We start from the raw sequence: 25,198 nt of genomic DNA, 5'->3' as shown, positions 1-25,198 counted from the left end.
ACATAAAATGATAAGAAAGCCTGCAGTTTCCCCAAAATAGTTAAACACGGGGTCGACACATGGTCCAGCAATCCTAAGCAGAATCAAAGAATGGAGAGCCAGGACTAAAACAGAAACGCATACGCCACAATTGCTCACAATCATCAAAAGCAGTCGCGTGCCTGTTGAAGGAAGAATGGGAGACGAAGGGCAGCCCGTGTGCACATGGGACGTTCCTCAGCCTCAGAAAGGAAGACAATCCGGACAACCCAGTACAATATCCACACACCTTACAGATGCTCACGAAGCAAAGCAAGCCAGCTGTGAACGATGAACACTGCAGGATTCACCCCACACAGATGCCCAGGACAGGCAAGTCCATAGAAAGACAGATAACCGCAGTAGCAGGGGCCTGGAGGAAGGAGGGGGTGGGGAGGGGGTGTCAAGTGGGTCCCGAGCTTCACCTGGAACAGATGGAAAAGTTCCACAAGGGCAGAGTGTACTTAGTGTGGCGGAAATCTGTCCTAAAATGGTTAAACATTTGGAATAGATATGATAGAAAATAGAAGAAGCAATGTGACTAGTCGTATAGCAGTATAAGTGCGCCAATGGATATGTAAATGATATGTAAATTGAGAGGACAATAGTACATAGGGCCAATATCTTACACCTGACATCATTTTTATTACTTATTCGTTTGTCCATGACTCTGCCACTTCCTTATTGTACATATAATCTTGAGGTAAATTTTCATCTGTAAGTACAAATAGTACTTTATTTAGAATTTTTATAAAATTAAGAAAATAGTGTGTGTGAGTGTGTGTAAACAATTAAATGTTACCTCTGATCACACTTTTAATAGTTAAAATGGTAAATTTTATATTATGTCCATTTGGGCTTTAGATGAATAAAAACACACTCACTGAAATAAAGCTTGAGTAGCCTCATTCACTTTGGGCAAGAATGAGGGAAACTGAGGCACGAGCAGGCTATTACATAGCGATGGAGTCATTTTTCAAGAAGTCACAGTAATCCAGACATAGGCATCCCAACAATAAAGCACTGGCTCGAGACTGGCACTGGTGAAACCATGAGAAGAATTGGGGAGACCCACCACACAATTAGAGATTTCAAAACCTTGAGTCAGAAATGCCCAGAGCCAGGTGTTGGGGAGATGGCCGCTGCACAAACAGAAAGACCTGAGTCTGGTCCCCAGAACACACACACACACACACACACACACACACACACACACACACCAAAGCCAAAACACTAGGAGTAGTGGCACACACTCCTAACCCAAGGTGAAGCTGGGTGGGCCCCAGGGTTTGCTGGCTAGTCAGTTTGGCCTTCCAGGTGAATGTCAGACCAGTGTGATACTGAGTGGCACCTTAGAAGTAAACTCCTGAGATTGTCCATTGCCCCCCCCCACACACACACACAGAGTGTGCCTGTGCACACATGAGAATATCTAGCAGGCAGATAGTCAGGACGTGATGGAGGTCTAGAGATAGACCATCTTATCCAGCAGCAGGATTTACCCACCATTCTCAAATTCACATGAAATGTTCATTAAGATAGATCCCATGCAGGGCTGTAAACACACATTGAATTTAAGAGAACAGAAATCAAAGTGGGCTGTGATGGAATTAAAATAAAGAATGAATAACAGAAAGATGGCCTGAAGAATCCTAATACGTGGTTATTAAACACCATGTTTCTAAATGTTATAAGGATTGAAGAAGAGGGCTGAAGGAAAAATGTAGAAGATATTTTGATTTTAAAAAATGAAAGTAGAACTTATAAAAATTGTCAAATGCATTGAGAGTGGTCTTCAGAGAAAATATTATATCATAAAATGCATATATTTAGAAAAGATGAAATATTTAAAGTCGGTGTGAACATCTAAAGAAATGAGTAAGAGGCTCTGGAGAGATGGCTCAGTGGTTTAAAACACTTGCTGCTCTTGCAGAGGTCCCAGGTTCAATTCCCAGCACCCACACTGTGATGCATAGTCACCCATAACTCCAGTTCTAGGGGAGCTGAAGCCCTCTTCTGTGGCACACACGTGGTACACATGCAGACAAGACATCTGCACACATCAAAATAAATAAACCAGAAAGAGAGAGTGGTATTGAAAGGAAACAAGGAAAATAAAATCTAGAGCAGAAATCAGTGAAACTGTAGACAGAAAATCAATACAGAAAATCAACAAAGCCGAACACTTCAGAAAGATCAATGCTAGTGAAAAACTGCTGGCTACAAATGTGAGCAGAGGAAGAAGGCAGATGCAGGAGTGGGATGGGGTGAGGGCACGGGACCCACAGAAACGAAGGCAGGGCTGTCGCTCCTGAGCCCACCCACTCTGAAAGGGTGACTACGGATAGTGTGGACAGTCAGCCCTATGGCCATGGTTTGATAACTTAGATGAGATGGACCAGCTCTTGGAAACATCACACAATGGTAGTACATAGTTGCAGTTCTGGCACTTGGAAGGCTAAGGCTAGAAAGATCTGGTTTTCAAGGTCATTGTGGGCTCTGTAGAAAGACTGACTCGCCTTTCAGAGGAGATCTGACCAGGTCTAGATCTCTCAGAGGTACTGAGGGGGTAACTGACAGCTTTCAGAAACAGAAAGAACCCTGCCCATGGTCTCATCTGTGAATTCTATCAGACATTTAAGAAAAGACAACAAGCCTGATACCCTAGCACACATCTCTAATCCTAGCCCTTGGGAGGCAGAGGCAGGTGGATTTCTTTTTTTTTTTTTTTTAAGATTTTATTTATTTATTATATGTAAGTACACTGTAGCTATCTTCAGACACTCCAGAAGAGGGCACCAGATCTCGTTGCGGATGGTTGTGAGCCACCATGTGGTTGCTGGGATTTGAACTATGGACCTTCGGAAGAGCAGTCGGGTGCTCTTACCCACTGAGCGATCTCACCAGCCCGCAGGTGGATTTCTGCAAGCTCATGGCCAACCTGGCCTACATAGAGAGTTACAGGCCAGCCAAGGCTCTATAGTGAGATCCTGCCTCAAAAATAGAACAAGCAAACAAATAGAAAGTGTACAGATTCTTTTCTGGAAAGCCAACAGCCTAAGGAATACTTAACTAGTCTCTGTGGTGGAGACCTTTCATAAACTAAATGCAAAAATTTTTGTCAGAGGTCTCCAAGTTGAATCCAGTGAGATTCACTGTTGGTACACAAGGCTGGCTCCGATTAAAAATCAATATAATCAAGCCATCAACAAATTAAAGATGGAAAATCATACAACCATAGAGTTAGCAAAAAGTTTTTTTAAAAAAATCCAGCCGAGCGTGGTGGTGCACGCCTTTAATCCCAGCACTTGGGAGGCAGAGGCAGGCGGATTTCTGAGTTCGAAGCCAGCCTAGTCTACAGAGTGAGTTCCAGGACAGCCAGGGCTACACAGAGAAACCCTGTCACAAAAACAAAACAAAACAAAACAAAATCCAATACTCACTCATTACAGCACAGTAGGCCAGGTTGGCCATGAGCTTGCAGAAACCCACGTGCCTCTGCCTCCCAAGGGCTGGGATTAGAGATGTGTGCTAGGGTATCAGGCTTGTTGTCCTTTCTTAAATGTCTGATAGACATTCACACATGCTCTTAGCAGGCTAGAAATATAATAGAATTTCCACAACTTGATAAAAAGTATTGACAAAGACCTACAGCTTCTATCATATCTAAAGCTAGATACTACCCTACATGATCAGAAGAAAGCTAGGATGTCTGCTTCTCCACTGTGATGTGCCATCGTACTGGAAAGCCCCAAATAAGGCAGGAAGACAGTGAAAGGAAATACAGATCATACCGATGAGGATGGAAAATATACGCATCTTTGCTTAGAAATGATGCACCTGGGTGGGAACCCCTTCTGACCAACAGCAGCCTTGTCAAAGGTGGTACCAAAGGACAGAGGCTATCTGATCAATACTTAAAATTCAACTGCTGTCTTATAAGAAATTAGAATTTGAAACCTAAAATATAATTGCATGTACGTCAGCACCACAGAAAGTAAAATAAGTGGGTTTATCTCTGGCAAAATATGAGCAAGACCTCCTAAGGAAAGGGACAGAATTTGGATTTTAAAAATGAAAGACTAAGAGGTGTTAAAGCATCATGGGTGGTCCAGATGGACTCTGTGATGTCCAGTCTTCCCAGTTTCATCTACAGATGAAGGATAAGAGCCGCTAGTTATGGATCCAGACAAACTTACTCTTACGTTGATGTGGGAAAGAAAAAGATACGGAATGTCCAACACAACCCTGGAAGAGAAGAATGCACTTCTGGGACTCTGGAGCCCACATGGAGAAAGGAGGTTCTTGCCTACAACGGCCTTGGAACAAGTGGATGTGCAGCCGGAAACGGAGTCTGGACAGAGAACTTACATCTTCTTCATGTTTGGACAGTAGCTCTGGCTAGCCTGGAACTTGCTATGTAGAACAGGCTGGTCTTGAACTCACTGAGATCCACCTGCCTCTGTCTCCCAAGTGCTGGGACTAAAGGCCTGTGCTGCCCTGGATCCCACAGCACACAGCTGGCAAGATCTTAAGTCCTTTAAAAAAAATTCACATGAGATGAACTACAACCCAGAGGTAGTACACAGAGCCCCAAAGAGTAACCGAAAAGAAAGCCTAGGTGACGCGTTTTGATAATGACTCAGTCACAACACCAAGAACAATGGGAAGATGGACTTAAAGTTCTAAAGTTCTGTTCTGAGAGAGACACTGTTTAAAGATCGAAAAGGCAAATTGCTACTGACCAGAAAGCAGTGTTTGCAAAACATATATCTGATGAAGAACTGGCTTCCAAAATAGGCAAAAACCAAAACCGAAACCAAAAACTTTAAAAGCAAACAACACAAAGTGAAATGATCTAAACAGCTACCCAAGTGAGGAAGAAGATTTTACAGACAGGAGATTGGTATATTAAAGGACTCCAAACATCCTTCATCATGGATTAAAGCAGCAAAGATATGCACTATTAATGCACCTCCTAAGATGGCGGAGATCCAGGACCCTGGCATCTGGTGCAGGAGAGGCTGTGGAGCTACAGCAATGCAAACTGAGGGTGGGGACAGCCCCGCCACTGAGGACAGTTTGGTGGTTTCCTGGACAATTAAAACACCAGATCCGGCAGTCTCCCTTAGATGATGCACTCTGACTGCTTGCAAAGTTACAGATCCTGAACACAGATGCTGGAAGCCTCTCTAAGCAAACTGCCAAAGCTCACACGCCGCCAAGATATCCTTCCATATACATAAATGGTGGTTCGTGTACTTCCACAGGGGACATATACATAAATGGAGGTTTGTGCACACAATGGAATGTTAGCCAAAACCAAATGAGCACCAAGTCATGGAAAGATGTCAAGGAACCCGATGTGGCTCCAAGTGAAAGAACTCCGTCTGAAAGGCCACGCTCTGGGTGGCTCCCTAGACGGTTCCCGTGCCCCAACTTCTGCAAATGATACTGGGATGGTAAACAAGGTTTCCAAGGTTTGGGGGAGGGATGTCTAGGGAGAGCCCAGAGGACACTCAGAGCAGTGACACTACATTGTATGGCAATGGTGGATACGTGTCATTACACATTTGTCCATAATCAAAGAACACACAAGGTGACCTCTAATGTCAAATGTGAACTTTGGTTAAAAATGACATATCAGGGGCAGAACATGTGGGTCAGCAGCTAAGTACATCCTGTTCTTACATGGGACTAAAATCTGGTTCCCAGCACCCACGTCCAGGGGTTTGCAACCTACCCTAACCCCTATTCTGGTGAAGTCGATGTCCTCTTCTGGCTTCCTCGGGCACTGGGCACATGTGGTGCTTACAAGTATACAGCAAACACGAATACACATCAAAACAGAGAAACAGAATCAAACAGAGAAAATGTTAGAAGAATACAGGGTGGGTAGGTGTTATTGTTAGAGTGTGGGATACCCTCCTAAGCTTGTGTGTGTTGTGGTTAGTATGGGATACCATCCTAGACTTACGTGTATTGTAGTTAGAGTGTAAGATACCCTCTTAGACTTGTGTGTGTTGTGGTTAGAGTATAGGATACCCTCGTAGGCTTGTGTGTGTTATGGCTAGAGTGTGGGATACCCTCCTAAGCTTGTGTGTGTTGTGGTTAGAGTATAGGATGCCCTTGTAGGCTTGTGTGTGTGTTATGGCTAGAGTGTGGGATACCCTCCTAAGCTTGTGTGTGTTGTGGTTAGTGTGGGGATACCCTCATTGGCTTGTATGTGTTGTAGTTAGAGTGTAGGATACCCTCTTAGGCTTGTGAGTGTTGTGGTTAGAGTGCGGAATACCGTCCTAGACTTGTGTGTATTCTGGTTAGAATGTAGGATACCCTCTTAGGTTTGTGTGTGTTGTAATTAGAGTGTGGAATACTGTCCTAGACTTGTGTATGTTGTGGTTAGAGTGTAGGATACTCTCATAGGCTTGTGTGTGTTGTGGTTAGTGTGGGATACCCTCGTAGGCTTGTGTGTTGGACCACTTGGTCCCCAGGCCTTATGAGCTGGCAGTGAGACTTCAGGGCATGGGACTTGCAGTGGTCTGCTCTGTTTCCTGACTGTGGATGCGATGTGACCAGCTGCCTCCGCTCCTGCTGGCCTGCCTTCCCGGCACAGTAAGCTTTCTCCTTAAACCGGGAACCAAAATAAACGCTTTCTTCCGTAAGTTTCTTGTCAGTGTGTGGACACCGCAGAGAGAAAAGTTAGTAAGACAGGGATGGAGAAGGGACAGATGGGAGCCCCGTGCCTGTAAGCATAAAACTACTGTAAAATGAGGCTCATTTAATAAAACAAAACAAAGCCCCACCACCAACAACAACAAAAACCTTTCCATTTTCTTCCCTGGGATGGAAGTGACACTTGGGAGAAGCTGGGAAGATTCTGAGTTTGAGGCCAGCCTGGGCTACAGAGTGAAAATCCGCCTCCAGATGAAATTATAAAGAAACAATGCCAAGAAGGATTTTGAAAACCCAATGCAGAGACGCACCAGACGTCAAACCGCACTGGTGCACTGGCCACGCAGGGAAACACCCACACTTGAGTGACAAGGACCCTCAGAGCATCAGGAGAAGATACTTCAGGGTCCTGGGGACACAATATGACAACATGTGCCCTTGCACTGTCAGCACTTGGGGGAGATCTTGACTATGACCCCCTACCACAAGCATCCTCCTCTGCAGAAGGAGAGTGCAGGCAGGGGAGGTGGCAGCAGGAGGAAGAGGGGAGGGGAGGATCCGGGAGAAAGGGAGAGCAGAAGGGACTGTTGGGACTCAGTGTTGGAATCACACTGGCTGGCTTTCAGCTTTAGGGACAGGCCCCCAGGCTCAGCCACATCTCTGACATTCCTTAACTGCCCACATCAAGAGGCCTTTAGGCACATCCAAGGCTGACCAACCCCCAGGCTTAGTGCTTACAGGCATGCAGCCTGGGCCCTGGTCCTCATCCACAGGAGAGCTGAGACTGAGCCTGAGCCTGAGTCTGAGCCTGAGCCTGAGCCTGAGCCTGAGCCTGAGCCTGAGCCTGAGCCTCAGCCTGAGCCTCAGCCTGAGCCTGAGCCTGAGCCTGAGCCTGAGCCTGAGCCTGAGCCTGAGCCTGAGCCTCAGCCTGAGCCTGAGCCTGAGCCTGAGCCTGAGCCTGAGCCTGAGCCTGAGCCTGGGCCTGGGCCTGAGCCTGAGCCTGAGCCTGAGCCTCAGCCTCAGCCTCAGCCTCAGCCTCAGCCTGAGCCTCAGCCTGAGCCTCAGCCTGAGCCTGAGCCTGGGCCTCAGCCTGAGTCTGAGCCTGAGCCTGAGCCTGAGCCTGAGCCTGAGCCTGAGCCTGAGCCTGAGCCTGAGCCTGAGCCTGGGCCTGAGCCTGAGCCTGAGCCTGAGCCTGACCCTGAGCCTGGGCCTGGGCCTGAGCCTGAGCCTGAGCCTGAGCCTGAGCCTGAGCCTGAGCCTGACCCTGAGCCTGACCCTGAGCCTGAGCCTGAGCCTGAGCCTGAGCCTGAGCCTGAGCCTGGGCCTGGGCCTGGGCCTGGGCCTGGGCCTGGGCCTGAGCCTGAGCCTGAGCCTGACCCTGAGCCTCAGCCTCAGCCTCAGCCTCAGCCTGAGCCTGAGCCTGACCCTGAGCCTGAGCCTGACCCTGAGCCTGAGCCTGAGCCTGACCCTGAGCCTCAGCCTCAGCCTCAGCCTGAGCCTCAGCCTGACCCTGAGCCTGACCCTGAGCCTGACCCTGAGCCTGAGCCTGAGCCTGAGCCTGGGTGAGATGGCTTATCAGCATGCAGGCTATCAAGAACCTAGAAGACAGAAGCAGGTTCTTGTTTCCTTTCTTGGTTTTACAATCACAAACCTTTGTTTGTTTTTTGTACGCTGCCCCTTTATCTATGTATCAGTTGGGTTCTGGCTCTTTTCTTATTGACCCATAGGTGCTCTTTATGTGAGGGAAGTCACCTCTTCAGCACCTTCAGCTTTGATGCTGTGTGAATCTGCCATGATCTCAGTGACATAGAAAGTATTTGAGAAAGATGGCTCAGAGCACTGTCCCCAAAACATTAGGGGACATCTGAGGACAAAACTGCATCTTCTCTATGTCCCAGGAATCCAAATGTGCAGCAGCCTCTACCTGTTAGGGTATACTGGCACTTAATTGTCACAGGGCCTGTGCCTCCCTGAGTCTGACCTTACAGATGGCAGGGACCACCAGGAGCCAGCAGGCCCAAAGGGACAGCCTTAGAGGAGGGCTGAGATCTCCATCACTCTATGTGCTGTGGCCCAAGACACACACACACACACACACACACACACACACACACACACACACACAGCTCCTGTCCTCACTAACTGCCCCTGCCCTGCCAGGGCTGCTGGTGCTTCTCCACATCCTTAGGCTCCCCGGTGCTTACCTTCAGGACTCTCCAGTTGTTACCCCTTTGTTGGGATGCCTGGGAGCCAGACAAGGTCACCCCATTTTTTAAGAGAGGACGAAGGTGAGAGGGAGACTACAATGAAAAGGTTGGGAGGGGCCCCAGGCATGGCCTGTGTCACAAGGATCAGTTCCAATCCTGTGTGGAAAACACAGGTGACCAGCGGCACCCAGACTGTCTACACTATGCCTCCAGAAGGCACTTTGCCTAGCAACAGGCCTGACCATGCAGTGCTGGTCCAATCTCTCAACACCCCCTACTGTGAATCCAGGGACTGATTGGGCATCTCTCCCCAGGCATCTGTCCATGCTGGTCTGTCCTTGTTGTCTGCCAGGCTGGGCAGGGCCAGAAAGGTACAGCAGGCACAGAGGGCACTGGATGGTTCTCTGCAAAGGGCGGCTTGTGTCCTCTGCCCAGAACTCTGTCTGCTTTGCATGCCAGGCACTCACTACAACCACAAAGTCCTCAAAGTGCTATCTTAACACCAGGTGCCATCCCAAAGAGCAGGCAGGTACCATACCAGCTCAGAAAGAAAGGTCTGACTACAACCAGGTGGGGTCTTCTTCTGAGCAGAATGGCTAGCTGAAGGAGGGCTCTCGGGTCAAGGTGCTACTGGCCTGGCAGGGGCAACTTAAAAACCACTGTGCTAAGACAGTCTAAGGATCTGGGAGCTGTGGAGCACCCTCAGGGCCTGTCCTGGATGTTTGAGTTCTGGCTCCATCACACAATATATAAAAGGCCCGAAAGGAACACAAGATATCTCCAAATACAGAGGCGCCATCTAACCCCAGGGTAGGAGCACAGACAGGGATGGCGACACATTGACACATCATACTGTACAGTGACTCCCTGCCTCAGCTTGACAACCTCAGACTCCTGTCTGTGGCCTTATAGCATGCTAGCAGGAAGGGGTCACCTTGGATAGCAGCCTGTGACATTGAGACATCTGTGGGACAGGAGCATGTGAATGTGTGCCAACGAGGAAGAAACTGACCCAAATCGTGAGTTGATGGAACGTCGGCCCAGCGGTGGCTCCCACAGAAGACCACTGACAGCCATCAGGCCACCACCTTCAAAGGCATCACTCCAGAGCCGGTCACATCCTCCTGGCAGAGGCTGTTGGTCACTGTGCCCAGGGAAGGGACAGTGGGGAAGTCACCATGCAGAGAGACGAGACAAGAATTGCATCAAACCCCAGAGGGTCTGAAATTACCTTTGAACAGAGTGACAGCCAAGGCCACATTAGCTCATGGAGGACAGGCAAGGAGACATGACATTCCTGGTCTGGAGAGGGTATCTCAAGAACGCTGGACACCAAGCAGTAGCTACACTTAGAACACGCAGCTTCCCAGATCAGAGGCTGCAGCAACTTTATCCTACAAGGCATTTATAGGTTAGAGTTTCTTGGCACTGGGGATCTCTTACACCGCCAGTCAATCTGATTTTACCCATCTTGCTCTGTTCTTAAGGACTCTACACTGCACCCAGATCTGTGTTCACCTCACTTGCCAGGCACCAGCCCATCCTGCAAGGACTCAGCAACAAGTCTCATGTGCAAAAAGTGGGTTTCCATATCAACAACAGAGGGTCTTAGGGACACTCATGGTTTATAGGTTGAAACCCACAGATGCAAGGCAGTCCAAGGCCAAACAGACCAGCAGCTCCTAACTCGTGTCCAACAGAAGGGCACGTATCATGTCCATAAAAATTATCCTCTACACAGTGACATCCAAATTTGTATCATTCACATGGTGGGTGGAAACCCAAGAGTCCACTAAAGGGTGAACGGATGCCTAAAGTGTGTCCAGCCAGGCAATGGAATAGATTTAGGAAGGCGGTTCCTACCCACACTCCCACAGGAGTGACCCTGGCAGACACCGTGTGGATTAGATGGCATGCTGAATAGTTTTGTCTCTACAAAGCCCTCAGGAGAGTGACGTCAGAGGCAGAAGGTAGAAGTGGTTGCCGGGATGGTGGATGATGGGGATTGGTACCAGGGCAAACACTGTAAACAGTGATTGTCTACAGCAGTGAGCATTGCTGATGCCACTCGACTGCATCTGTGAGCGATGGAGATGCTAAGTGTTACATGTATTCTACCACAAGGAAGAAAGTTCCAGTGGTGTATGTGGCTGTGTCTCTGGGGATCTTTAAAAAAATAATGAAAGAGCACTGGAGAGGTGGCTCACTGGTTAAGAGCACTGGCTGCTCTTCCAGGGGACCCGGCTTTGATTCCCTTCGCAACCATCTGTAACTCCACTTTTGGGGGATCCAATGTCTTCTTCTGACCCCCATGGGCACTGCACACAAATGGTGCACGGGCACACATGCAGACAAAACACATACACATAAAATAAAATGAAAATGAAAAAAGAGAAATCCAAGACCTCACACATCAAAAAATTTGCTCTACCATTGAGCTATGTTCCCCAGCTCTTAAACTGTGTGTGTCTAAAAAGAGTCCCTGTGATTCGTGTGATCAATCAAACCTTAACCTCTGGTGAAAATGCTAAAGATTCGAGGGGTGTGGTGTGGGTCAGAAATCTATCATGGTTCCAGGCAGTAAATAGTGAACTAAAAGCCGGGGGGGGGGGGGGGGCTGGGATAAGTTTTGTGCATAGGCCCTTGAAGTGGACACAGCCCTTGCCCCTCCCCAGACCTAGTACCTTGAAGGGCACCTTGCCACAGAGATAGAGTCAGAGATCCTCCCAACAAGGTAGTTGTCCATCATGTCTGCCACTGGCAACGATAAGTTAGATAAAGAGAAAATGAACCTGGGCCTGCAGAGGAATTGAGGGGAGGGAAAGGCATTACTGTCATGGATCTGGGCAGGACTTTTGGGTGAAGGATGCTCTCCCTCAGTTCCTGGGGGCTACTATGATGAGGGTATACATGGGGAAGGGAAAGTGACAGAGGCCCAGGATGGGTGAGGGGCCTCATCTCTGCTAGCTGAGCCACATTAGTTTCTGGGGACACAATGAGACCCATGAGTCAAGTGTATATCCAGCCCATGGTGGCCTTATGACATCACACTCTCACTGACTTCCCAGGCATGCATCCATAGGGACCTATCCCTCGTCCTGCCACCCAGCTATGGTCCTGAAATACAGCCAGTGCTCATTGGTCCTCAGTTGCCTTTCAGGGCAACCACATATGTGTCCTGGGAGGCCCACCACAGAGGACGCTGTGCTGCTATTCTGTGGACCAAGCTCCAAGAAAGAAAAGTGCACATGGATGGATTTACAAGGACACCGAGTGCCAGCTCATGCTGGAGCAGTAAATGGAACAACCCTGTGAGAGAGAAAACTGGGGAGAAGCCACAGTAGCAACATTTGAGAGCCAGGGGTCTTAGTGGATCCTGAGAAGTAGAGGCGTCAAGACGGGCAGCTCTGGCTGTGGACAGAACAGGGCAGGCTCACCACACTCCTCTCCTGTCTCTGGAAAAGACAGGCGTGGTGCAGGTCTTTCATTCTCTGCTAGAGCTTTTGCAGCTCCTGGCTCTGCCCCAGGGAGCTCCCAGGTCCTACATGCTCCACACCTAGTGGGGACCTGACTCTGCTGGGCCTCGGGCCTGAGCCCCAGTCTGAGCTCACACTAGGCAGATGCCCAAGGAACGGCTAAGTTTAGAGACACAGTCACCAGGCACCTCCCAGATGCTTTGGGGACAAGAGGGCTTCTCACTGAGTGGTCTGCGAAAGCCTCAGAGCAGAAGCTGGTTCGACGGAGCTGGCCCTTCCACACCTACCTACCTTCCTGGGAAGTCTGCAGGCTAAGGGAGGCCCCGGGCCTCTTGAGATCTAAGTCACATAACAATTCACCAGACCCTATGACCCAGTGGCTTGTCATACATTCACATAGGTGGGCTTCCATTCATGATCTAAGTTCCTCATTTCATCACTCCAAGTTCTGCCCCATGACAGTCATTCCCCATCCTTCCCTCTCACTCTGAGGATCAGGGAAATGTGGACCAGAGCCAATGAGCTCCAGATGCCCCTCGGGACCCCAGTTGGATGGCAGGATGGGAGTGGGTCTTCTATCTACTTATGTGCAAAGTGTGCATTTGCACATGGAAGCCAGAGGAAAGCTTTGACTTCCCTCAGGTGCCGTCTGCTTTTTTAATTCCCTGAGACAGAGTCTCGCTTTGGCACGGAGCTCACGCTATAGGCTAAGCTAGCTGTCCAGTGAGCTCCAGAGAGCCACCTATCTCGACCAAGTTGTGTCTTTTAAAAAATTATGCATTCTGGGGATAAAACTCAGTTCCACCTTTTTGCAAGACAAGCATATTTTACTAACGGAGGTATCTCCCTGGTCCACTCTAGCCATTTTTAAAGCTGGGTTATTTATTTTGCTGCAAAGTGGGGAGAGTTCTTAAGTATTCTGAACATAAACTCATAGACACCTGGTTTTCAAGTCAGTTCTCCTGTCCCTTCAGCTGGCCTCTCCTTTGTTCATAGCCAATGAAGCACAAATGTTTTTAATGTTGATGAAATTCGGTTTACCTGTTTTTCTCTTGTTGCTCATATTCTAGTACCAATCTAAGCAACCAGTGCCTGACTCAGGGCCACAAAAACTCTATCTTTACCTCAGCACTTTAAATCTAGAAGCCATCTTGAGATCAATGTGTATATTTGCATTTGGGTAGTTTGATTTTGTTCGTTTGTTCTGGAAGAGTCTTGTTATATGCATCCTGGGCTCACAATCCTCCTGTCCCACCACAAAGACCCAACTGTCCCATTGCTGAATGGACCTTTTATTGTTTCCCCCATTGAATTGTCTGGGCATCCTTGTCAAACATCAACTGTTGGGCTGAGAGGCAGCTCAGTGGTTGAGTATTTGTCTTGTATTCGAAGATCCTGTGTTCAAGTTGCAGAGCCACCAAAACCAAAACAAACAAGCAAACAAAAACCTGAGCATGTTCATTCCGGGTTAGATTCACCGGATTCGGTTCAGATTCACCGGTCTACCCTGTCGTTCAGCCAACATGATTGTCTTGATTGCTGTTATCTTGTGTGATTTAAAAACCAAGATACTGGATCCTCCAAGATTCTTTCTTTTATAAGATTGGGTTGGCCATTCTGGATCCCTCAAATTTTAGGACAAACTTGTCAAGAAGGATATTAGAATCTTCCGGGTAGTGCATTGAAACTGCAGTCAGGTTGTGCCTAGTGGCCCACGCCTTTATTCCCAGCACTTACTTGGGAGGCAGAAGCAGGTGGATTTCTGGGAGTTCGAGGCAGCCTGGTCTACACAGTGAGTTCCATTACATCCAGAGTTACATAGTGAGACTCTATCTTGAAAGCAGCAGCGGCAGCAGCAGCAGCAGCAGCAACAGCAACAGCAACAGCAACAGCAACAACAACAACAACAACAACAACAACAACAACAAAAGATATTGTAGTTCAATTTGGCCATCTTACTGTAGTTTGAATCTGAAATGTCCCCCAGAGGCCCCTGGGAAGGCTTGGGACCGCTGACAGGCTTTGGGGGTGGGTTTTGAGGGCTCTAACTCACCAGTGCATTGAAACACTAAAATGATAGAAGCTATGGTGGGGAGGAAGTAGTCACAGTGGGGCGGGGGCATTTCTACCTCCTCTGCCCATTTTCTGCCTCCTGTGTGCACTGGGTAAAGCCCTTCACTCCAGCTGATGCTCCCCACACCCTGACACTCTGCCTCACCATGCATGAGCCCAGATGTGAGCAACCAGGCCAGGGACCACGGACTGCAACCTCTTTAGCACTCAGCCTCCTCCAGGATCTTGTTTCAGGAATGGAAGGGTGGCGACATAGCTCTGAATAGTTGTAAGCCGGCTGACCATGACCAGGAGGTGCTGGTCCGCTTATGTTGGTCTTTATATGCTCCCAACCATGGTTTTTCAATGTACAACTTCTCGTCTTTTGTAATTTGTAGTGGGCATTGAACCCAGGACCTTGGGCACCAATGATCACATGATCACATTCCCAGCTCCTCTTTTGTAAAACCTATCCCTATGTTTTATTTCTTTAGATATTAATGTACATGGAATTGTTTTTCATAACTCCATTCTGGGATTAAACATTGCTAGTGCGATGAAATACAATGGATTTTTGTATCAGTATCCTGAAACTAGCCGTTTTTTACCTCTAACATTTTATAATGGATTCCTTAGAATCTTGTACAAGATCATATACATCTTCTGCAACCAGTTTTACCTTTATTCCAAATCTGATTATTTTTCTTTTCTTGCCCAAATATTCCTGGCAAAGAACTTCATCACTGTGATCAATTAAAAATGGTAATATCACTGGATTTTCATAAACACCTTCTGTCAAGTTAAAGACGTTTCCTTCGACTCCATTTTGCAATATTTTTGTTTTGTTTCTAAATCAAGAAAGAGTATAGAATTTTGTCAAAGTACTGCTAGGGCTTGAAGGTAAGATGTGCCCCACACACAGATTCGTGTGCTGACGGCTGGGTCCCCAGCTGGTGGCACTGTCTGAGGCACCCCGTTGGCCGAAGTAAGGTGCTGGGGGTGGGTCTTAGAAAGAGAAAGCCTGGGGCTGGTTCCTTCTAGTGCTGCATCTGGGTCTGTGGAGATGTGGGGGTTCTGCCTCATGCTCCCAGCACCATGGCGTCACCTACACACACACCTGCCCCCACGTGATGAACTGAAATTGCCATGGTACTGTGTTTTCATGTAACTTCTGTGGAGTATTTTACCCCAGCAATGAGAAAAATCACTAATAGAGGGCCAAGGGATAGCTCAGTGTAAGTGCCTCCAATGTAGGCAGAAGGGCCTGAGTTCAGATCTCAAGCACCCACTTAACAGCTGGGCAAGGTTGTGTTCATAACCCTAGCTCTGAGGTGGAGGAGGAGGAGCAGAGACAGGGGAGTCCTAGAGCTGATTGGCCAGTCAGTCTAGCAAATGGGTAAACACTAGAGTCAGTGAGAGGCCCTGTCCCCAAAAACTAAGACGGACAGCAACTGAGGAAGGCATTGGATATTGACCTCTGGCCCCAACACTTATGTGAGTCTATGAATACCACACCATACACACATGTGTACACACACAGACATGAACACATACCATACACACACCATATGCACATGCATACACACATACACACACACGTATACACACACCATATACAATGTGTACACACACGTATACACACGCATGTGCACACACATGTGTACACATACACACATGTGTGCACACACATACATATAAGTGTACACATACACTCATGTGTACACACACATGCACACATGTGTACACACACACACACACAAATTTAAGTAGCTAATACAAATGCATTTCTGCATCCATTGGGATGCTCACTGTGTTTCTTTGTTTATTCTATCAAGCAGAGAGATTCCTTCCTAAATGTCAAACCAGTGTTTGCTATTTCTGGGATAAATCCCACATGTGATACTGTATACTCTACCCATGCATTGATATGTTAGTGTTATCAGTTTTGTATAGGATGTTGCATTTATATTTACAAAGGAGACTCGTCTGTAGTTTTCCTCTAACATCAGTGGTCAGTCTAGTGTCATTATTGACTTCATGAAATAAACAGAGAAGCTATCTGCGGAGGCTTTGATGAATCACTAATCCAATCTCTATTCTGATTTTTGATTTTGTCTTGAGCCAGTAGGTTATGTCTTTCTAAGAATCTGTCAATCTCACCTAGGTTATTTAACCTTTGACATACAACTGTTCATAGCATTTCTGTACAATCCCTTCTGTTGGAATAGTAGGGATGTCTCCTCTCTCCTTCCAGATCTAATTGAGTCTATTATTACTTTTGTCTTGGCCCTACTACCCTTTCTATAGACGCAACCCTTGCTCCTACCTGATGCTCCTGCACTCCCAGAGGTGCTCATCACTTGCTGCCCTAGCAGGTGCTCATCACTTCCTGCCCTAGCAGGTGCTCATCACTTCCTGCCCTAGCAGGTGCTCATCACTTGCTGCCCTAGCAGGTGCTCATCACTTGCTGCCCTAGCAGGTGCCTATCACTTGTTGCCCTAGCAGGTGCTCTGTTTGCTCTTTTACCTGTGTTTCCTCACTAGCAGAAGGCAGGCATCCTTGACTGCTCCACTCACTAGTATTTCTCAAGCGGCCAGAAGACCCCTGGCAGATGGTGAACGTGCAATCAGATGTGTACAATGAATGAACAAGTCTACGGGGGAGAAATAGGAGCTGACTATAACTAGCACCCTCAAAACCAACAAACAGACAAAACCACTTCCTCCCTGACAGCCACTGCCAGCAGGCAAGTGCCGGAGCCTGACCTGTGGCTGGCCCAAGCTGACACATGCCGTGAATGCACGATGCACAGCAGGCTTCAAAGTCATGATATGAAAGGGAATGTAAAATGTGTAATAACTGTCATTAATTACATGTGGAAATATATTTGAGACTATATAGTAAATACATTATTCAAGTTCATTTACTGTACTGAAAGAGTTTAAATCACAGTTATGACTCCCTTTGTGACGACATTTCCTTTCTTTTAGACCAGTGGTTCTCAAGTTGTGGGCCAAGACCCCTTTGGAAGTTGATTGACTCTTTCACAGGAATTTCCTAAGACCACTGGACAGATTGGATATTTACACTACCATTCATAACAGTAGCAAATTTACAGTTAGGAAGTAGTAGCGAGAATAAATTTATGGTTGGGGGTCACCTCAACATGAAGAACCGTATTAAAGGGTTGCAGCATTGGGAAGGGTGAAAACCATGCTCCAGACAGTGCAGTCCATGTAGGGAGCCATATTATTGTTCATTAATAGAAAACAAAAGAAAATTCCAAATTCAGGTAGTGGGGTTTTCAAAGAAGCAAGCAGATGTGGGTAAGGTGGGCTGGAGTGAAGCTGAATCACCATCAGTAGTGGAGAGACATGATCCCGCTCATCCTCTCCGGCAGGCCTTGCTTCTACTCCACCCCCAAATTCCCCTAACAAATGACCTGGATCAAACCTTCAGACTCTGAGCGTCAAAACCCTTAACGTGCCCTTAACGTGCAAGGGAGAGCAGGAAGCACGGTAGCAGTGGAGGACGAAATCTAGAGCACCACTGGGCCGCCATCGAGGGCGGGGAGCCACTGTTGTGCCCCTCCGAGTGGAACCATCCAACCCCTCGGATCAGCCATCTGGGTACCTCCAAGGACCCTCACCTGCCTGGTGGTGTGGCTGTGGGATAGTCACAGTAATAAGGCTTGAGCCACCTAGGCCATTGCTGAGCCATCGCTGACCAACTACTGTATGCATGCAAGGCATGGCTCTACGCCACTGAATATGCTGGGTCCTTGCCATAAAAGGTGCTGTCGATGAACAGGTCAGCACACAATAAAGCCTGGCATCTCCCCAAGAGGAGAGCACTCAGTCTTGCTGCTCACAAAGTAGGAGGGCAATGTCAGGGTCTCAAACCATATCCCATGTGCAACTATAGACCTTGGTCCCCCCAGAACACAATCTTAATCGGCTCTCGCAGATCTGTTCTAGGATTCAACAATGGGTATCTGGCTTGACAACGAACCGTATGTTTGTTCCTTTAGGGTCGTATGCCAATAAAGCACTCAGAGCAGCTGAGCCCTGATCAAGTCTGTGATGCGAACCCAGGAGACACACGCCATCGAGAGTGAAGACAGCTGGTAACACCAGGAAAATATGGTTTCGTTAATAGATTCAGAATCTCATATGGGTAAAATACATGCTTGTATGTACTATGTCCAAACAATAATACTTGAAAAACTAAGTCCATTTGTACTTCATCTCTCCACTAACAAAGTGACTTCAGCTGTAAGCGATGCTGGGTGTGCTGGCTTGCAAGTCCAGCACTCAGGAGGTGGAGACAGGGGGATCAAGAGCTCCAGACCAGCTCAAGACCAGTCTGGGCCACATGAGCCCCTGACTCAAGAAAAGCAGAATAAATCAGACAAAACAGGTTTCTTTTTTCAAAGAGAACCTAGAAAAGTGGAGTTAATTTTAGAAGTATATTTAAAATTTCTAGAAAGGCCACTGATCTTGCTTGGATCAAGAGGTACAAGTTGAAGGAAGTTCTTGTAAGGTTAGAAGTTGAGCTTGAATCTTCACTCTGTCCTTCCAACTAAATTAATTACTTGCTGAGTTCCAGGGTGGCTTAGTATGAATCTCCCAGCCTTCTGCTTGTAGGGGGTCTCAGAAAGAAAATATTACAATACTATATTTTTCATCTTCTTCAAGGGAGACCTGGGACTTCATCTCCCTTAGTCCCAGTGACCTTGACTTTGCTAACCTCCATGAGGGCATTTTGCCCCTCAGCGCCCATGGCTGCACTGAGTGCGAAGCAACTCCTTCATCACGTCCCATCTTCCTAACAGGCATCCAGGCTCTGACTTCAGACACGTGGTCCTTTCATGCTCCATCACATATCAGGGGACCATTACCAATTTTTCTTTTTAAAAAGATAGCTAGTGGATGTGCACCCATCTCTCTTCTAAAGAAGCACAGCTCGTGCACATAAGAAAGGCTTTCCAACAGGAGGGGCTCAGGGGATGGCTCCATCCATGAAGGGCCCACCAGCCCCCAGGACAGACCAGAGGGTCCCTGGGGCTTACTGGCCCAATAGTCTAGTTGCAGTGAGAGACCCTGTCTCAGAATGAGTGAGGAAGAAGACCCCTGACTTTGGCCCCATGTGCTCCTACACACACAGGAACATGGGGGCTGACTTTCTGACATGAGGGGCTGCTGTGTAGAAGTGTCAGGTAAACAGATGATAGGGCCACACACATGGTGAGCCTGTTTTCAAACCACACTCATGATAGCGATGTGTATGTACCACGGCTGTTCATATACACACACCTTACACTGACAGGCACACTTCCTGCGTGGGGGTGGGGAGCAAAGGGTCCCATTTTACTGCGCATACTTCTGTATTACTTGACTTTTTTTATTAACAAGACTATATTATCCTAGTTTGTTTAATGAATAAAATAAAATGTTGAATCTTACTGGTCTCAAATGGGGTCAGAGTGTTGGTTGTCAGGGGGATGTGAGGAGACGAAGTGACATTTCCACAGAGGGAATGTGGACAGGGCCCTGGGTTTGGAAATGGGCAAAGATGGTGTGACAAGCCACTAGCTGGAGGACAGGCATGGTCGTCAGGAGCCTGGAGTCTGAGGAAAACACAAGGTAGCCAAGATTCCGCCAGCTGAGTGATAATACCTCTAAATCCCAGAACAGGGCAGCTTCATCGGCTCCAACAAGCAGAACTAGATTTCAGGATGGACACCTGGACCTTTCTAAGAGATGGAGCTGCTCTGTGCCCCTCAAGCATCTCCCCAGTAAACTAGCCATGACCACAGGACCAGCATGCGAACACAAGAGGTGCCCCAGGAGAGTTAGCAACTGTCACCAGAACAGAGTCCGGCAGCAGGCATGCAGATGTATTCTTAGCTCCCAGCAAAGTAGGTTATGGTATAAAAATACCATTAAATAGTAACTAAACTAGCGTCACCTTAGTGCGCATCTTGCCAGCAAAGCCAGCATGTGCGATTTCTTTTTAAATTACCCTATATTAGAGAATCAAGACCAGGGCTCATTCTGGAGAGCAAGCCACACGGCAAAGGCCAGAGGTCCAATTACCCCTTCCCCTCAGGTAACGTGGACCCACTCTGCTGCGCCCCGAGCCTCGGCCCCAGGCAGGGGTCCCAGCTCCTGCTTTCATGTGAGTGGTCCAGTCCCAGGGAGAGCAAGACAATGCAGAACAGAGTAGGTGAAAGGGGGTGGGGGTGGGGCAAGCAAATTGGTGGGAGGGGGAGGATAGCCCTAGCAAAGGCCAGGAGGCAGATTGGGCCTGGGGTTCTCCAGGGCAGGAAAGAGAAAGCAAACATGCAGCAAGAACAAGATTTCTCCTGCACCCAATCCCAGGACAAGGAATGTCCCAAGTTTATCAACTACCCAGCAGGTCACCCAGCAGGTCAGAGCAGGTCAGTCAGAAGAATCACCAACAGCTGATGACAACGATCCTGGACAGCACCTGTGCAACCCCGCCTGCTCTGGATGGTGGCTAGGGATGGGAGATGGCGCCAAGGACACTTAAGGTCAGGTCTAGGCCCATGGGGGCAGGGCCCAGAATGGCGGGAACTCTCTGGGCTGAAGGTCAAAGGTGATCTCCACAGCCCAAGCTTGGTCAGGTAGTGAGTAACCTCAGGCACTACTATAAGAATACCAAAGCCAAGGCTCCCATGCTCTCTCCCCCAAGGTAGGAGTGTCCATGAACCCTAAATTATATACAAAACTTACGGAAGTCTCTAAGGAGACCACCTATATCTTATTAAGACAACCACTCTCTAAAAGTGGGAAATTCACATGCGTTAACGCAGAACTTTCGATCATTTTGCACCCACTATCATTTCGTACCTGCCAAAGGCAGGGCCAGTGCATCAGGCTCACAGCCAGTGGGTGTGGGCAAGCATTGCCAGGTGTAAACCCTACCATCAGTGACAAACACCAAAGCAAATCTCACCCGTGTGCCAGTCAACATGCGCACAGCATTGGTCATGTGACCAGAGAGACTAGGAGGCAGCCTAGCTCTCCGTAAGGAACAGGGTGGGTGATACGTGGTGCTCATGCCACGATCACCGTGTGGCAGTCAGGGCCGCTGCCTGTCAGCACCGTGTATGTCTGCAAGACTATCCTGACTGAGAACACAGTTCTGGAATTTTACAAAGTTACAAGAAAACGGGGAAGAATCCTAGTGTTGATAGGGATCTTTGTGTCTGTGCAAGTGCAACAAAGAGACAGAAGAAAATGGGCTCTTTAATATTTATTTGTAGTAATTACTTGCTATAATTTTGAGACAGGACTGAGGATAAAACGATGACTCCGTTTTAGTTCTGGGTAGAAGAGACACCACTGGTTACCGTTCCTGGGGTCTCTGAGGTTTTCAAATGCATCCAATAGGAGATCATTTAACCACACTAAGGCTGGTCCACATAGACTGATGGTGTCCCCCACTTTGCACTGTGCTTTCTCCTGGGGCCCTGGGTTCACGGCGTGTCCGCAACCCAGCACATGAACCACGAGGCAAGAACTAGCTACAGAGAAAGACACACACTGAGGTGCCTCGAGGGCTGGACCCCCGAGAGCCATTCTCCTCAGACACCCCATCTGCTGCCCGGGCCTGAGGGGAAAGTCCAGAGCTGCCACTAGAGAACCAAGAGCAGCTGTGGGCCTGGGTGCAGCCCTCCGGCCAAGCAGGGGACTTCAGCATCTCCTGACCTGGTGCCAGGGGCGACAGCTTTAAATAAACTTGGATGTGTCTACCTGGGGCCCTGAAGTAGTACCAACTGTGCCGTAGGCAGGCACCAGCAACCACTAGTGATCATGGTCAACATGGCTACTGGGGGAGGGTGGGATGTGTTGGGGGGGCTGAGTTCCCACAGCGTATCTTGAGGGTCCCATCCCCTTCATCCTTCCTTGCCCATTCCTGGGGACTGGCACCCAGCAGTCTCCACCAAGATATGCTGAGCTGAGCTGACTGTTCCTGACTAGAGTGTCTCCTCCACACCAGGCTTGGGGTCTCAGCCCAGCACCTGAGGAGCCTCCCCACACTTGGGTGAGTGCCCATTCTTTTGTGCCTAGGAAGGAGCTGGTAGTGACAGCCCTCACTGGTGTCTACCGCAAATGTCACCCTCCAGCCTCCGCTCCCCAGCGGGGGTGCCGTTGGCCACCTTATGCTACTGCTCGGCACAGGACAGCTCCCACCAACGGGGAAAGCCAACCCATGTAGGCGATCTGTAGGTTACGGTCTCCTCATGTGGACTGCTCAGAAGATACCAAGAGGCCTAGGGTGGGAGACAAGCTCCTGGGCACACAGGAGAAGGTGACAAGAAGGTTCCCTAGGAAGGAGAGGCTTCCCACTGCTGCCACCTGCCCTGGCAGCACACAGCTGTGGAGGGATGAACCTGGCTCGGAAGAGCTCTTCTTCGAGGCATCAGAGGATCTGTGAGCTGCAGGGCTGGTCCCCATAACCCTGAGGCTGCATTAGCTCCACCTGAGGACTCCCCAGCCCACCACCTCTTCCTCACAGAGCATGCCCCCAACAGGCTACTGGAAGGTTCTTCAACGCCTGCAAGCGTGAGACACAGCGCTGAAAGGGCGCTGAGCTCTCCAGGCTGGGATGGCTGTCCGGGTCCACCCAGCCTTGTTCCTTCCCATCCAGTATAGACTTCCTCCTGTCACTCCACTTGGCTCCTCACCCCCGCCCCCCAAGACCTGACCCAAATCCTGTTGGCACGTGCAGGAAGAAGTGGGGAATGCACACACCCCCACACTCCTCCAGCGGGGCACTCCACAATTATCAGTGATCAGCGTCCCTCGCCCACCACAAGCTTTCAGACGCTTTTTCAGTAAAGGGAAAAAAAGGATTTGCGGCTGGATGTGTAAGAGGAAATCTCGCCAGCGCCCCCACGGCACAAGACGGATGGGGGAGGGGAGAGGGAGTGGGAAGGAAGATCCAGCTCTGGAGTTAAGCAGTCAGCACCTAAGGATGCCCCTGCAGTAACCTTAAATCACAGAGGGAAGCCCCAGGCCCCTGAGGGGCTTCGTTGTTTCTGAGACCCTAGGACAAAGCCAGGTCTGGACGTTCACAATCATAGCTTCACCCCCATATTGCTTGTACTGCGGAGCAGCATCTTGGCGCCAGGGCACCTGTTCCCCACGAGGCCCTACTAGAAATACGCCTTTAGAGTCCCTCCCCTCAGCCCTCCCAGCACAGGAGGAAAAAAAAAAAAAAAGGTCCAGAAGCCAGCCTCTGTCTGCCTCGATGACCCTGAAATCAGAGGCCCAACTGGTTCCCTGTCTCACTCGCTCACCCCCACCCCCACTCCACGGCCTGATCCTGGCTCCCTGACCTCGTCCACCCCCTCCAAGTTCTTGTTTCCAGAAGAATCTGGGGGAAAATCCTCTAGAACCCAGATTCCCCAAGGGACCCAAGGCAGAAGCTGCTCCCACGCTGCTCCCCCAAAGCAGATGGGGCCACGCGAGGAGCAGGCGCGGAGCGGGTCCGCTACCGCTGCCGCCCGCCTCTCGGGTGGGGGTGAGGACAGCGTGCCCACACCGGAGACGACCCCCTGAGGCCATGACCGACCCCTCGGGCACTCTAGGCCTGGCAGCCGCCCCGGCGTGCCGCTCCTCTCTGACCTCCCCGCCGCCAAATGCGTCACGTCTGCCCGGCGCTCGGGGGACACCTGCTGCCGCCCCCGCCGCGCCGCGTCCATGTCCCTGAGTCCCGGTCCCCGCTAAGCTATGGCACCCGGCAGGGCCGTAAGCACTGCGGTGGAGGAGCGGGGCCCAAAACCCAAGGCACGGGGGTCGGGGCTGCACGGGGCTGTGCGCTTGGGCCCGCAGCTCGAAGGAGCCGGGGGCGCGCGGGGCCGCAGTGCGCGCGAGGCGGGCGGCGATGGGGTCCCTGCTCCCCGGGGTCTGCGGACAGCCCGCGCGCGCCGAGGCTCTTACTTGCCAATATCCTCGTATAGCTGGTACTCGTCGGTGAAACGGGTGCAGGTCACCGTGGTGGCCATGGCGGTGGCGATCGGGCTCGGCGTGCGCTCGGCTGCGCTCGGGCGGCGGCGACTCCGGCTCCCGCTCGCGGGCACGGCGGCGACACGGGCGCGGGCGCGGGAGACACCTCGGCTCGCGGCGCCGGGCGGGGGCCGGGCTGGGCTGCGCCGGGCGGCGAGCGCACGCGAGATCTGCTCGCTCTGTCCCCGCCAGGAGCGCGCCGCACACCTACGCGCGCAGAGGCGCGGGCGCCGCTGTCGCCGCCGCGCCCGCCCCGCCCGCCGCCCCTTGCACGCGCCTCACTCGCACCGTACACACGCCTGCACCCGCACACTCACCGCACCCGCGCCTTGTACCTGCACTAGCGCCCGCGCCTGCACGCGCACTGCGCCCGCACCCTGCACCCGCACCACGGCTCCTCTCGCGTACCCGTCGCGCCCGCGCCGGCACCCGCACTGCGCCCGCACCATGCAATCCCACCCGTGCTCGCGCCCTATCCCAGCACATGGGCTGCACCACACGGTGCCCACGCATTGCGTCTGACCCTCTAGGCCCGCGCCCTGCACGGACAAGCCACTGGGCTGACTCTTCTGCTGCCGCAGTTGAACAGTGAACCCAGACTCTTATCCCCTAAAGGCCCACCTTCCCTAGACTGCGGGAGGGAACTGCACCCCACTTGGGAGTCGCTTTCCACTGGGCTCCTCCATTCCCTGTACCCCTCATAAGACCCTTCCCACCTTCCTACTCGTGGCAG

The 25,198-nt window shown here is 50.0% G+C and overlaps 1 protein-coding gene across 8 annotated transcripts in view; it reads right to left on the bottom strand.

Annotated features, from left to right (window-relative positions):
- Camk2b (calcium/calmodulin dependent protein kinase II beta) overlaps positions 1-24,547 on the bottom strand; it is a 90,527-nt gene extending 65,980 nt beyond the window's left edge. For all 8 annotated transcript variants that reach the window (XM_021178097.3, XM_021178099.3, XM_085829123.1 and 5 more), the window contains exon 1: positions 24,400-24,547. In XM_021178097.3, coding sequence (XP_021033756.1) covers positions 24,400-24,464 — 65 coding nt within the window. In that variant the 5' untranslated portion in view covers positions 24,465-24,547. The remainder of the gene's footprint in view (positions 1-24,399) is intronic.
- Between the last annotated feature and the right edge of the window lie 651 nt (positions 24,548-25,198).

This window comes from Mus caroli, unplaced genomic scaffold (genome assembly GCF_978045245.1).
Source record: "Mus caroli unplaced genomic scaffold, Mus_caroli_1 scaffold_13, whole genome shotgun sequence".
Classification (NCBI taxonomy): domain Eukaryota; kingdom Metazoa; phylum Chordata; class Mammalia; order Rodentia; family Muridae; genus Mus; species Mus caroli.
Note: the sequence above shows the minus strand (reverse complement) of the source record. Positions and strands in the feature narration are given on the sequence as shown.